The sequence below is a fragment of the Mesitornis unicolor genome, unplaced genomic scaffold, assembly GCF_000695765.1.
Source record: "Mesitornis unicolor isolate BGI_N332 unplaced genomic scaffold, ASM69576v1 scaffold26282, whole genome shotgun sequence".
Lineage (NCBI taxonomy): Eukaryota > Metazoa > Chordata > Aves > Mesitornithiformes > Mesitornithidae > Mesitornis > Mesitornis unicolor.
Window position 1 is genome coordinate 1 of NW_010167535.1, and position 14,574 is coordinate 14,574.

General features: G+C 38.7%; 1 protein-coding gene across 1 annotated transcript; it reads left to right on the forward strand.

The window, feature by feature from the left end:
* Positions 1-1,662: 1,662 nt before the first annotated feature.
* RAD51B (RAD51 paralog B) lies at positions 1,663-14,317 on the forward strand (the record flags this gene model as incomplete). The annotated part of the gene is made up of 6 exons (XM_010178734.1): positions 1,663-1,746; positions 2,537-2,650; positions 5,906-6,022; positions 10,076-10,212; positions 12,938-13,057; positions 14,134-14,317. Coding segments are annotated over exons 1-6 (756 nt in total), but the record flags the coding sequence as incomplete, so codon positions are not given.
* Between the last annotated feature and the right edge of the window lie 257 nt (positions 14,318-14,574).

Sequence of the window (14,574 nt, forward strand, 5' to 3'; positions counted from 1 at the left end):
TGGGATGGGCGGGCGCGCGCCTGGGTCCCTTGGGCTGGGGGGCGGGAAGGGAGCCCAGCGCCGCCGCAGCGCAGCCGCCGGTCGCCCTCAGATGCAGAGGTCGTGAGGTGATGTTATATTTCAAAATGAGGGGATAACACCACTGTACCCTGCAGCATCCGTGTCACCCGTTGTGAGTCTGAGTGTGTGTGTTTTTTACCCATAACGGGTGCCCTTGTCCACTTGCCCGTCCCGCGTCATCGCCTCCGTCCCAAAACCGGTTACCAGAGGCTGCGCCCAGGCGTTTGTTCAGTCGCAGAGTGGTGTGGCATAGCCAGAAACCACCGCAGCCCTTGAGGTATAGGGTGCAATTTGTGTGAAAAATGGTTATAAATGCAGCTGGTGGCTTGGAGGACACGGAACTCTTCAAACATTTGATTTTTCCTCCTGTCTAAAGAGGATTTTTGTAGAGCTTCCATCATATGAAGATGTGGAGGCCTCTGCATCTGTAGAAATTGTAGCAATTTCACATTATTTGAAAACTTTTTTATTTTGCTTAAACTTTTAGCTAAATAAATACTGGAAATATTGCCTAATAACGTGTGTGAAACAGCTATGTGCTTGAATGTACATATAACGTTGGAAAACACACGTGCTTTAGGCTGTTAGGAGCTCAGTGCCATCCAGTGGAGTTTTGTGCAGTAGAGTAGAATGGCAGAAAAAAAAAAGGTCAAATACAAATAGCTGAGGGCTAAGGGGAAAAGGATTCATAATGGCAGTGTGATCTTATCTGCTATGTAAAATAGTCTTAAGGCTTATCTGAAATAATCAGATACTCCTTAAGCAGGAATCTCAATACAATTTGCCTAAGTGACTTAAGTTTTTGCTGTCTTGGTCCTATGATATTTTTGTTCACTTTTAAATAAAATAATGTTTATGTTGTAATTCTTGTCTTCATATGCTTAGTTTTGTCCTCTGGTTTCTTTTACACTGTTGGCTAAATTAAAGAACTCTTTATTAACTGTGTTTGTTTCATAAATTGTTACATAGAAGGTCATGAGGTGGTTTTGACTAGTTTGACCATCTTGAGTCTTGCATGCTAAAATGTATTTCCAGCCCTTCAGTCGTTCTGGTGTTTCCTTTCCTGGTCCTTCCTGTTCTTTCAACATCTGTCACAAATCCTGGGTCACCAGAACAGAGAGTTGTGTTCTAGCAGTGCATGTTCTAGGGCTAAATACTTCATGTGATTGCTATTTGTGTTTAGGCATCCAGATATAACCTTACTTTATTATGGTGCAGTATAGCACAAGGGGTTCTTGTTCAGTTCACCACCAAGTAATTTCTAGATCTATGTCCCAGAAACTTCTGTCCTATAAACATTGCTGATTTTTCTGTTCTTGCTGGCAGGACCTCTTATGTGGTCAAATACAAGGAGACAGAATTTAGTGTAACTGCTTTCAAAGTGGTAATATAATTTAGTGTGACATAGGCTTATATGGGAAGTTTATATCACATTAAATTCTATTGATAGATATATAAATATATATGTTTTATTTACATATATATATGTGTGTGTGTGTGTCCATACTTTGCTGTTCTTTAGCAAGGAGTGCAATTGTCTGTATAGTCATATTCCAAGCATCACTCAATGTTATTTTTTGTTTGCCCTGTAGATAGGGGAGAATGGCTGCTAAGAAACTAAGAAGAGCAAGGTTGTCTCAGGAGCTCTGTGAAAGGCTGAGTCGCCATCAGATCACTACCTGTCAGGTGAAAGGGCTATTTTATGTTTGTGGGGTGTGTTTTTTGGAGGTTCTTTTTTGAGTTGGCATTGTGTTTTAATGCATGTACTATTTACTTTTTTGTAGTTTAATTTACAGGGATCTTTTAGGGGGCATTTCAGGTTCCATCTGGCCTGCTGCCTTCTAAAAATATTGATAGATAGATGCCTAACTAAAACATTTAAACTTGTATTTACTTACTACCTTCCCTTCTAAAGAACCTGAAGATGCTTTATTTTAGCAGGGGTGTGCAGCTGCTACTTGTATGGAGCAAGACATCCATTTGTGGACACTTCACAAAACCACAACTATGCTACGTAATCTAGTGAGTGAATGTGCTGTGATGTCAGGTTATCAGTTATGGGTTAATTATGTGGTATTCTCTGAAGTTGTTCTTACAAATGCTTGCCCAGAGAGCCAAGCAGCCCAGTATATTTCAGTAGAATGCATCATAAATGCAGGATCTAGCCTTCTGACATGATGTATTTTGGATGTTTTTCATAGGCTGAGACTTCTGTGAGCAAAAAGGTGTTTTTGCAATTCCATTTCACAGTTTTGAGAGGTTGGTCCTTTGACTCCATGTCCTTTAAAATAGGATTACAATTTATTTTAATGTACTGTCATCAGAGAAAGGTAGGTAAGGTATAGCATAGTAGTGCATAACATCGCACAGCTGGTAAACCTGTGGAATGTATACCAGTTGTGTATAAATGGCAGCAGTTTAGTCCTCAGTCTTGATCTCGAGGTTGAACTCTCTAAACTGTTCTGTTGTGTTTCAGGACTTTTTATGTCTTTCCCTCTTGGAGCTAATGAAAGTGACGGGACAGAGCTACTATGATGTGCAGAGGCTTCTTCGTAAAGTCAGCCAGGCTTGTGCTCCCAAAATGCAGACAGTAAGTATGCTTGTGATGGTTCCGGTTTTAATACAATATCTGGGAAAAAGCTGAACAGTGCCACTCATCTCTTTGCCTGGGAGCTTTGTGATGTCTCAGTTTGATTGCACAATGAAAAAATACTTTTATTTTAAAATTTCGACCCCTGAGGTGCTTTAGTTAGATGCAGTGACTTTTATTAGGCATTACAGCCTCAAGAGATTGTTAAGGCTTGCAGAATTGGTTCTGAGTGCAATAGGGAAATACAGCATTCTGTCTTGCAGTCCAGCAAATAAAAATTGCTTCCAGTTTGGACCCTGCAACTGAAGAAAAAAAACCCCATTGTTTAATACAAGCAAAGAATAAGAATTTCAGCATAAATTGGTTTTAGACATAAAATTGGGGCCTAAAAAATAACTTCTTGAGAATTTTTTCCATCCATGTAAATGAGCTCTGTAGTGTTGTTTAGGCTACAGGTAGCCTAACTAGGGAGAGTGCAAGAAGGAAATGGATGTTAACTGCAATGCAGTGGCTGGGTTTTGTTTTCTTTTTCGGCATTCAGGTGAAAAGATGTCAAAAATGGTGTCTTTTAGAACCCAAAAGATGTGGACAGTTCTGACCTGTGTTGATGGAGCCTGCTTTTTTTCCTGAAAAAATAATCCATCCCAAAGTTTCTTATGTGTAGTTGGCATAGTAATTGTAGCAGTAACTCTGTGAAACTTTTAAATTCACAAATGTACTGCATTAGTGATGTGCAGAATTAATATGGCTTATACTGAATGGATTAAAAGGTAGCTAGTTACTCATTTTCCATCAATAACTGTTAGTAATCATCAATAAATTGAAGACAGATGGAAGTTTTAAGTACAGTTCTAGCATTTGCTTTTGCCTGTCATCCACGCATCGCTATTCAATCGAATTTCTTTGCCGAGAAGTTTGGCAGATACTGAAGTTTGTCGGACAGCAGTTGTCAAGGACTGTTGCTACAGAGCCAGCTGACAGATGAACAACTATGTAAGTGCATACAATACAGAGCTGTACTTCCAGAAACAGAGGATGTTAGCTGTTTTTAAGGGATGTGGCTTGAATCTTTGCAAACACAGGATTTCAGGTGGACTTCAGGTCAGAGTGACTGATGTAACGTCATGACTGATATATCAAGAAGGTTTGATGATATCTTTGAGTAAATATAAATAACAAATTAGGTAATAGGAATTATAACATTGAAGGCACTGGCAGGAAAACTTGAGAGTATGCCGAGATAAAACTCTTAATTTCTGGAAAACTTGTCTCACAGTATGAAGTACAGAGTGAAGCCTACTGAGCTCATCAGAGAGGAAGTTACTTAAGGGGTGACTTGATCATATTACATACTGAGTAGAAAAAGATAATTATATTAGAGATCTCTAGAGTCTAGTTGAACAAAAAGCTAAAGAAGATCCAGTGTCTGGAAGATAAATTAAAAAATGAATCCCTGAAATGGGAAATCATAAGAAAATCTTTAGAAACCAATGTAAGTTACCACTGGAAAAGATTGTCTAAGGATATGGTAGTTTTTAATTCTCTTGGTCTCTTGATTTAACAATTGTTTGTGAGTTTGTTTTTTTACTGAAAGACAGAATGATTCAACCCTGATTTTGTGGGTTACATACAGAAATCACTGGGTAAAATTTTAGAGTCCGTGTTCAGCAGGAAAGCCAGACTAGGATATTGTTTCCATGGTCTACAGGGTTTATTTCCAGTCTGCAGGGTTTAAGTCCTGTCAGAGGTTAGGGGAAAAAGAAAAGATTAAATGAAAATATGTTGCAAATACTTCATCAGTACATGTACTCATGTTTAAAGTGAATCTGTATGTGAACTTTGATCCCATTAGAGTAAGGTAAAATTAATTGGTTTTCATATTGGCGTGTTCTGTGTCTTGAAAGCTATTTTTTGTATATTTCTCCTTAATAGAACTGAAGAAGAGAGGAGGTGTGAATGATTTTCAAATATTATTCTACTATGCTACCTATCATAACATAGGGGAGAGCTATGGCACAAAAAAGGAATGCGCTATATAAGTTACAAACTATCTTATCTTAGCCTGCTGGTAGACCTAGCTGGAAATTTTTCTGTTCAACTTCATAAAAAAATGCTCACTTGTTGGCGCAGCAAATATGGACTAAACCATCTAGGATTCAGTGGTGTGGTTATTTAGTTATTGATTCCTGTGGAGGTGCTTCCATAGTATGTCATGTTCCGGCAGACTGTCTTCAGACCAGGATAAATCTGATGTCTGCATTTCTCTCTGGCATGGAGAAATCGGATTTTCTGGAGTCAGTCATGGCAGATTATGGCGGGGCACAACTGTCAGAGGGCTTCGAGAATCTCTGGTTTTAGGCCAGGAGTCTGATGCCTCTGAGAACTCTTAGCTATGACTAGAGCAACAACCTTTAGATCTTGGATTGTTCCTTTTAAAATCAGACTTCTGATGTTCAGGGCGCTCAGTGGTTGAGACATGAGTCAGTTTTAGCAAGGTGAAAGCGAGTGCTGTTTCTTTTGAAAACATCATGCTCTGGTGCTGCAGGATCAGCATGACTGTTTTTTTATTTCTTCTTTGTCCGATTTAAATTGATTCTCCAAATGGAAATAATTCTTACGAACTAGAATTCCAGTCTCAGGCCAGTTCCTCTAGTCAGTGGGGAAACTAGAAATTAAACCCTTTTCATTTCTGTACCTGTTCTGTCTTCTTGACTGGTCTTCCTCCGAAAAGTGGGATGCTATGAATGGCTACTGGATCAGTCCAGACTTGTTCAAAGACTTTGGAATCTTTTGCAAACCTTTCCTTGAACCTGGGTAGTTTCAAATTGGTAACAAATGTTAGCTAGGGACTTCTTGATTTTAGGTTTCATGTGGATATTCTGCATTGGTTGCTAACCACATGCAGTGTTTCCTTATTTAAAAGTTGGAGTTTTATGGGTTAAAAGCAAGCATTGGTGAATAGGAGCAGAGAAAACCTGACATAAAAGGCTTATTTTCGTTTAATATTATGATGAGGGAGATACGTAAACATTTTATTTTACTCTGAGCTAGAAATGGGATATAAATGTAATGGAGGGTGATGGGCTAAGAGGGCACTATAACTGAGGATAGGAATAGTTTGCTCTTTGGCAAGTGTTAAGACATTCTAGGTTGATGAAAGCAAGTGTGAGCAATTTGCAATTTCCACTAAAAAAGGGTGTGTTCTTTTTTGTGTGTTGTTTTCTTCTGTGTTTTTATTTTTTCCTACTGTTGTAGGCTTATGAAATGAAACTAAGGAAATCTGTCAATCCCTCTTCAGCCTTTTTGTCCACCACACTGCATAATTTGGATAAAGTCTTGTATGGTGGAGTGCCCTGTGGATCCCTCACGGAGGTAACTTGTTTAATATATTTTGTTACAATCATACATCACACCTAGAAATGAAAAGTCACAGATGGGTTGGACTGTCTTGGGTCAGGCAATAATAATGGGCATATATTAGGGGTTCCTTAGCAAACATAAAGGCAGAGAGCAGTTAAATATGCAGAAACTGAGTTTCTAATTTAAGCCTGGTTCTGGAGATTTTTGAAGAGCAGTTTTGCAAGGGTCATGAGATCTGAAGTAGTGTCAAAAGTTGGCAGCGCTGCAAGTGTTCTTCAGCATGACTGTTAGATGAAATTTTAGTAGAAAGCTATCAAGTGTCTGCTGCTGCTTTGATGCTGTACTGCAGCTTGTGAACACTTTCGGGCCATGTTCTTTTTGGATTCAAGTGATTTTGGAACTGAATTTTAATTTGCTCTTTTGCAACTTAGTGGAGCATTGCTGACCAGCAGATTGCCCTTCAGTATTTTTGTTAGTAGGCAGATATTCTAAGTCTGAGAGCAGTTCTCTCCAAAAGTATGCTGTTTGCAGCATTCACTTCCTGACTGGTGTGGCTAAATCATTGTCTTCCTGTTACTCTACCCAGCAGTGAGGGTGGTTGGAAACTTGGAATTTGAGTACATGAGCCACAAGGTTAAGACTTGTGGTGATAACTTCTACAGCCAAAGCTGCTTGCATTTTGAGTGCCAGAGGGACTGTCTCAGACCATTTTTTCCCAAACCACTATTAAGTTTTAAGTTGGAAATTAAATCATAACTGAAATTTTGTGGTCAGATGTCAGAACATTTGGCCAACTCCTCTGAGGAAAAATTAAAGTAATGACTTTGTGAATATTGAAGAGTTTAATCCCCTGGTAGCTGAAGAAGAATTAGCTCCTTGTGACTTCATCCAAACCCTACAGATGTGCCAGAGAAAATAATATATAGCTTATTGAAAAATAAAAGTATATTTTGTTAGGCAAAGATAAATTAAAAACTGTTGTAGTCTTCACAGTTTTTACCTGGATGAACTTGATTTTTTTTTCAGAGCAAATATAGAGTAAAACAAACTGAACAAACTCTTTGCAGACATTTGATTTAAATTATATTAGAGGCATTTTAGGTTTTTGTGTGTTGTTTTTTTTGTTGTGTTGTGTTGTTTTGTTTTTTTAACCTAAGATGGTATTGTTCAAAACACTTACTGAACCAGTGGTAGCCACAATACAATGTCATAGTTCTTCTAAATTGTTCACTGTGGATTATTTAAAATCCTATTTTAATGCCCTTTAAAGGAATGCTGATAAAAGATGAAGTATTGTTGTCTTTGGAAATGGAAATTCTCTCTTGTTCCATTGGATTGCTACCTTGTGCTAGCTCATACTGCAAGATTCCCTGTCTTTCTTTGATATTATGCTCATATCCTCAGACATTTTTACAGCATCTCTGCTGAATTAGCTCCTGCATCATCCACTGAAATAAATGTGGATTCCAATGCACTTCCCAGGGAAGGCTGAAACTACAAATGCTTTTATGAGGTCTCTACACAGCTGTCCAAACACTTTATCTGGATTGATGCCCTCCCCTCATTCATTTCGAGTCTTTGTTTTAACTAGAAACAGCTGGTGAGATTCCTTGGCTGTCACAGTCTAAGGAATGTGTATTGCCTCTGCAGTTTTTATAGATGCTTTAGGTTCATACTAAAATGTGGCAGCTATTGTTGATATGATATTTTGTAATTTAAGTCCACTCGATGGAGGACAGATAACTGCATAAATATGACCGGATCCAGATCTGTAATTTACTAAATGCAGTGTGAGCTTCTAAACAAAAATCATCTAATGCTTCTCTTGTGTTAAAGCTTCATGAAGATTGACTGATAAAGCTTATTTTTCAGGCCTTGTTTAAAGACAAAAGTGATTAAAGTGATTTTAACCAACTGTTAACAGTAGCCAATGTGTAACTGTAGCTAATGCAGTCCCTTGGTGTTTTGCTGTAATTTTTTTGTGCTTCAAGTCATGCTGCTACTACTGAAACCATAGCAGTGCTGTAATACGTTGTGAGAAGCAAAAGGTGACCTGGCGATGTGTGCTTGCAGCCCAGAAGGCCAACCGTATCTTGGGCTGCATCAAAAGAAGCGTGACCAGCAGCAGGTCAGGGGATGTGATTCTGCCCCTCTACTCTGCTTTCATGAGACCTCACCTGGAGTACCGCGTCCAGCTCTGGGGTCACCAACACAAAGAGAACGTGAACCTTTTGGAGCAAGTCCGGAGGAGGGCCATAAAGATGATCAGAGGGCTGGAGCACCTCCCCTGTGAGGCCAGGCTGAGAGAGCTGGAGTTGTTTAATTAGAGGAAGAGAAGGCTCCGAGGAGACCTTATAGCAGCCTTCCAGTACTTAAAGGGGACCTGCAGGAAAGCTGGGGAGGTACTTTTTACAAGGGCAGGTAGTGATAGAACGAGGGGGAATGGTTTTAAACTAAGAGAGGGTAGATTTAGTCTGGATATTGGGAAGAAATTCTTCACTGTGAGGGTGGTGAGACACTGGCCCAGGTTGCCCAGAGAAGCTGTGGATGCCCCCTCCCTGGAGGTGTTCAAGGCCAGGTTGGACAGGGTTTTGGGCAGCCTGGGCTGGTGGAGGTGTCCCTGCCCATGGCAGGGGTTGGACTGGATGATCTTTAATGGCCTTTCAACCCAAACCATTCTGTGATTCAATGATTCTGTGAAAGGGTGTTTGTACTTAAAAACAAACTATTGTGCATTTAGGCTCAAAAATCAGTTCAATTTTGAGTGTCTGTCGCAGGGTTTCTTTTCTAATTTTAAACAACAGCTCTGTATTTAAGCTTTTCATATGGCATTACAAGGTATTTTGAGGAGGTATGCTTCCTTCTGCAGTTTAACTTCACTGGAGAGGCTTACTTCTATCTTGCTTTATTATTTGGTCCCTACTAGCATCAGAATGAACCCATCACTCTGTTTTTAGTGCCTAAAGTCACCTCAACTTTGTATTTGCTCTTTTTCAGCCCTCTTGGTATTTAAAATGTCATCATCTCCCTTCCCAGAAGCAGTGACAGTGTGATATAGTATTTAAAGGCCCGTTGTAGTAGTAATGAACATATGATTATCTGGACACAGAGCCCAGCATTCATTTGCAATCTCTGCAAGATCTGCAATGGATAAAGTGCCAACTCTAGTAGAAAAACTGTGCCCTCAGAAACTGGGGATCTCATCAAACAATGTATACTTTTGATCCTTGTGGTTTTTCTCTTGGATCAAAATCATACTGGAACCATTTCACACAAGTTGAGCGTGCTCTTTTGGAATTCTGCTTAACCGCACTAGGCTTTCAGTAAGCACAGGTGAAAGCTTAAAATTGGCGAGCTTGTCTGGATCATTAAGTGGTGTTCATGTTGAAATAAGATAATAGAAGTTAACACCAATGACAAAACACCTGCCGCATAGCAAAGTGTAGTCTCTGGGCCAGATAAAATCTGTCTTGTGTATATATGTGGTTCATATTGAGCATTCAGTTTTTACAGGATATAAGCTATCATCCTTGTGACTTCCAACTGCGACCTGGTTGTAACCAAGGTAATGATGATCCTTAAGCATTTATGTCTGTGAACTCGTTAGCTCTGAACTTTTTCAGCTGTAAAGACCATCAGATGTCATGTGATTGTCAGCTGTGATCGTCTAAATCTGCTCTGTTTTAAAAGGTAGCACAGAGAAGGAGGTGTAGGGGAACTAGGTGTGCTTCTAGGGGAGATCTTGTAAGAGGAGGGAGAGCAGGGCACCTCAAGTTTGAGAGGTAATAAAGGTTGTTGAAGAAATAAGGTACAGGCGCAAGGCTGTGTCTGAAGAATGGTTTATTCTTCGGTGGGTGAATTTGACTGCAATGTACAGGTACAAGAGTAACTGCAAGTTGGTCTTTGTGGGCTGAGTTGTACCTTTTTGTGGCTGTCTCCTTTGGTAGCTGGTACAGCAAAATTTAAGGAATTCTGGTTGATGGGTCTTAGTTAAAAGTAGAATTAGGGTGAAATGCACGTGACGTCTCTTATTTATGTTACTAGTTGTTTGGTTTTTTTTTTCAGATAACTAGTCCACCGGGTTGTGGCAAAACTCAGTTTTGTATTATGATGAGTGTTCTGGCTACGCTACCTGTAAGCATGGGAGGACTGGAAGGGGCCGTTATATACATTGACACGGAGTCTGCATTCAGCGCTGAAAGGTGAGATGAAAAGTTCCAAAATACACACTTTCAACTTTTTTATCACCTTTTATCTTGGAGCCTTCAATTATTTTCTGAGCAATAATTAAGTATTTGTCAAATAAATACATGTGGTAGTTATTAAGCGTTCATCTGATACATGCAGTTATTCCATAGATGACGGAATAAATTTCAATAGAATGATTTGCTCACCTTCCTAATTTGTTTGATGTTGCAGATTCCAGTTGTATGCATGTGGTAGTTACCACTCTTCCCATATAAATTGTTGAAATAATTCTGCAATGTTTCATCAAAGGTAGCTCTAATTTACATTATTAACTACCAACTCCTCTAACCTATGAGGAATTTGATGGTTTTCTTGAGATATCTATTCCTTTGTTGCTGTTTGGAATTAGTGAATTCAAAAGTTAAGGGTCTGGGGGAGGACAAGGAGTACAAGAGTCTGATCCTTGTTTGTGTAGAAAAAGGGGCAGAAAAAGGTTCATCAAAATAATTTGTGTATTTCAGGTGACTTAGTGGTTATAACCCTGGCCTGCACCTGGAGTATCTGCATTGCTTAATCATTTGAAGCTATCATAGATGAGAAGGTGGAGCTTCTAGCCCTGTTTTTGTCAAGTTAAATTTTGGAAACATCTAAATTACTTTAAACTAGAAATGTAATATATATAAGAAAAAAGCTTCAAGCTATGACTCTGCTAATTATGGTGCTCTGTTCTTACATTCCACTTAATTTTTCTTTTGGATATTGAAAAGAAGTAGGACCTAATGGGTGGGTTAAGACTTGTTACTTAGGAGTGAATGCTAAAAAAAAGGAAACGGGTGAAGGTGAAAATGAAACTGCTGAAAATAGAGTAGGATGTAGAAAGGAAACATGGTTAAAATAACGTTGTTACTAAGGATGAGAATATGTATTAGTCATATTTGGTATTGCTCAGCTGGAAATGATAGCTAAACACAATTGCAAAGACAATGTTCTGTCCCAGGAAGTTCTGCAGGACAAGTTTAGATGTAGTAAGTAATGTATCTGATGAATGAGATTCAGGCCATTGTAATGAAATTGCTTGCTCAGGATAGGTATATTAACATTCAAACTTGGTGTTTCTTTCAAATGATTTTTATTTAGTTTAAAAATAGGGTTTTTTCTAAAATAGCTTTAATGTTTTGGGTTTTAATGAAATGAGCCCAAGTAAAAAGCATCAAGATAACCAGTAAGCTGTGCCAACGGGTGTCATCCACTAGATGCCACTCTTCGCAAGCTGTAGGTGGTGGAATATATCTACTTACAATACAAACAATGAAGTATTTGCTATTATTAAAAACCAAAATCTTCGTTGTGGAAAAAACTTACAGTGCTCAGATTGTAATTATGAGTTTCTAAGTTAAATTCCTGAATCATTTATTTAAGGATCTAGATAAAACTGCCTTCGTTCAGAGGGGTGGAACTTCTTTCCACTGATTTATGAAGAGTTTTCAGTGTTTCTAAAACGTATGCTGTTTAGTGTCCTTGATGATTATATGTATAAAATCTCATTTAACTGAAAATGTTTGCCTCTCATCAGTAAATTGTTTAGTTTTACATCTGTTTGAGGTTTTTTTTCAAAGCATAGTTTCTGAATAGAGAAGTATTTTGACAACATATAATAAATATCCAACTTCCTCTGACTTCTGGTGTTATCACCAGTTATCTGATACGCTTCCTTAGTCTACTCTGATACTATACAGTGGTATGTTTAACAGTTGTAATTAATGGTTTTGAAGAATCCTGAATTTGCTAATAAGGTAATGGAGAACACTTAATCCCGTGTCCAGTCCTATCAGCGAAGCAGCCACTTGAACTGTTCAGTCACTTCATTGGATCAAGTCATGCCAATTGTACCTGTGCTGTCTGAATAGGTGGATGTTCAGTTGTGAACCTGGCACCTGGAGCCTCAGTCACTTGGTGACACAATACTGATTTTTTTTTTTCTATATTCTGAAAAGTTTGTTTTCTTAAGATCTTATAAGCCCCCTTTTTACAAAGAGGAAACTGACACCATGGAAATGGTTTCAGTGAAAAAGTCTCCCATCCAAATGACCTTGTTTTTAAGGAGAGGTTATCTGTGAAAAGATTTTCACTTTGACAGCCACACTTTCCATATGTGTACTCCTTGTATAAGTACTTGCAGTTGAACTGGGCTCTGTTCTTTGCAGTTCTGCTTCCATGTTGGCTGGATCTTGTTGCTTGTTATCAGTTTGTTAAATTACTGTGGTGGCACAAGGTCTGCTTTATGATTTCACTGCAAAATAAGAGTGGAAGGGAGAATTGTTTGAGTTGGAGAGTACGCTTGTTTAAATGAAAATAAGATTTAGATATATTTAAAATAGGAGAATGCTTGGCCATTGAGTGGAACCTCTTGTATAAAACTCAAGAACTTTGCGTTCAGTAAATATAAAAGTTGCAGTTTCCTTCTACAGGAGATACGCGGTTCCTTTGTGTACAGACACATGGTGTCTTTCTCTAGTGTGCCACTGACTTCAGCGTTGCTGGGAAGAGAGCCTGACTGCTCTGACTTCCAGTATTTCAGTCTGACTGCTACAGTATGCTTCTCTTTTGAAAAAGATTTCCAGTATTACTTGGTAGCTGCTTATCATTTAGAGGTTTGCTCTCTTTGCTTTGTGAATACTTGATGCCGCCTTATCCCACCTTATTCCTTTTTCAGTGTTACACCTTCTGTGTTTTTGATAGGTTGATTGAGATAGCAGGAAACAGATTCCCTTCTTATTTTGACTCGGATGAAAAGCTGTTCTGCATGACTCGTAGCATTCACTTGTATCGAGAGCTGACCTGTGGCAGTGTACTGAAGAGGTATTCTTTTCCAGAGTTGTTTGTTTGTTTTGGTTTTGTTTTTCTTTAAAGACAATTTTGACTGTATCGTCTATAACAATATTTGGTTTATATCAAAGTTTTATGAAGACTGATTAATTTATTTGAGGCCTTTTTATGTTGATAACAGCATGGTCTCCAACAAAGTAAAGCTGCTACAGAAAGACTCACATTGCTCTTATTGTTTCGCAGTGTGTGACTAATCCGCTTGATGTTTTCTAATTTCTGATAGACAATTTCTGTATGATCTGATTCTTGTAAGGCCTTAAAGGGGAGTGTTCATGTGAGAGGTCTTACCTTGTCTTGGATTGTGGAAAGACCATAGCATAAGAGTTACATTTCCCATGAAGTAGGTGTTTGCTCCTCCAGAGCAGTTTACTTCCTGGAAGACTGGGACTTCTCCAGCAGTGAGAATGAGGAATCATTTCACAGACATCAACCTGAATGCCGCTGTTGGCAGTGTTGTATTGTCATGTTATGTTAATTTGTGAACACGTTTTGCTACAAAGGTTAAGTTCTATTTTAGCATCATTTTGTGTACTTTATGTTATTAAGAGAATCATTCTAAGAAAGTTTCTTCTCTTAGTGCAGCTTTATCAGAGAACAGCTAGAAACATATTATCAACAGATTAGGTTTGGCATGCTGTCTTTGGAGGTATACAGGATTTGACCTTCTGCATATATGGACACCAAGGGTGTTGGTGTTGGCAATGGGATGCTGCTGGTATGAGCAACGGGGCATAGTTTGTGTTCACGTCTTGTCTGCCCTTCAGAGGTTGTACAGCATAGTGTTGCTAACTAGAGGTTCTTCCAAACCTCTCTTTTGGAGGGGTGCTTCTTTGGGTTATGTGGCCCACTGGAGCCTTAGATTATTTTCCAGATTTCTTCACTACATGGAGATGTTGGTGGAGGTGGTGTGTGGGGGGGAAAAAGAGGGGTTGACTTTCAGCTTATTAATATTTTATTTAAACAATTCCAGAGTTATAAAATGGTTCTATTCTGTAAATAATGTTATCAATGACTGGGTTTTTTGGGTTTTGTTTTGGTTTTATTTTTAGGATTATGTCTTTGGAAGAAGAAATTATTTCAAAGAAAGTTAAACTCATAATAATTGACTCTGTTGCTTCAGTTGTCAGAAAAGAGTTTGACACAAAACTCCAAGGCAACCTGGCAGAAAGAAGTAACTTTTTGGCTAGAGGAGCATCAATGTTAAAGAATTTGGCAGAGGAGTTCTCAATACCAGTAAGTTCTTCCTCCTTTTCTAAGTTTTTGCCTTACAATATTAAGTAATAAAGTATGCGAAGAATGAAAATGACAGGAAGATGAAAACCAGAAAAAGCTTCTAGCAGGAATCTTCAAGCAGGTACCAGTTGGAAAATCATTGAGGAGTGGGGGAACACTGTTCTGCTTGTTGGGGGTGTTTTTGGTTGGGTATTTATCTACTTATTAGGATTTCAAATAAGGGTTTACAAGATTTTTGAGCTGTGTTTCAGTTCTTT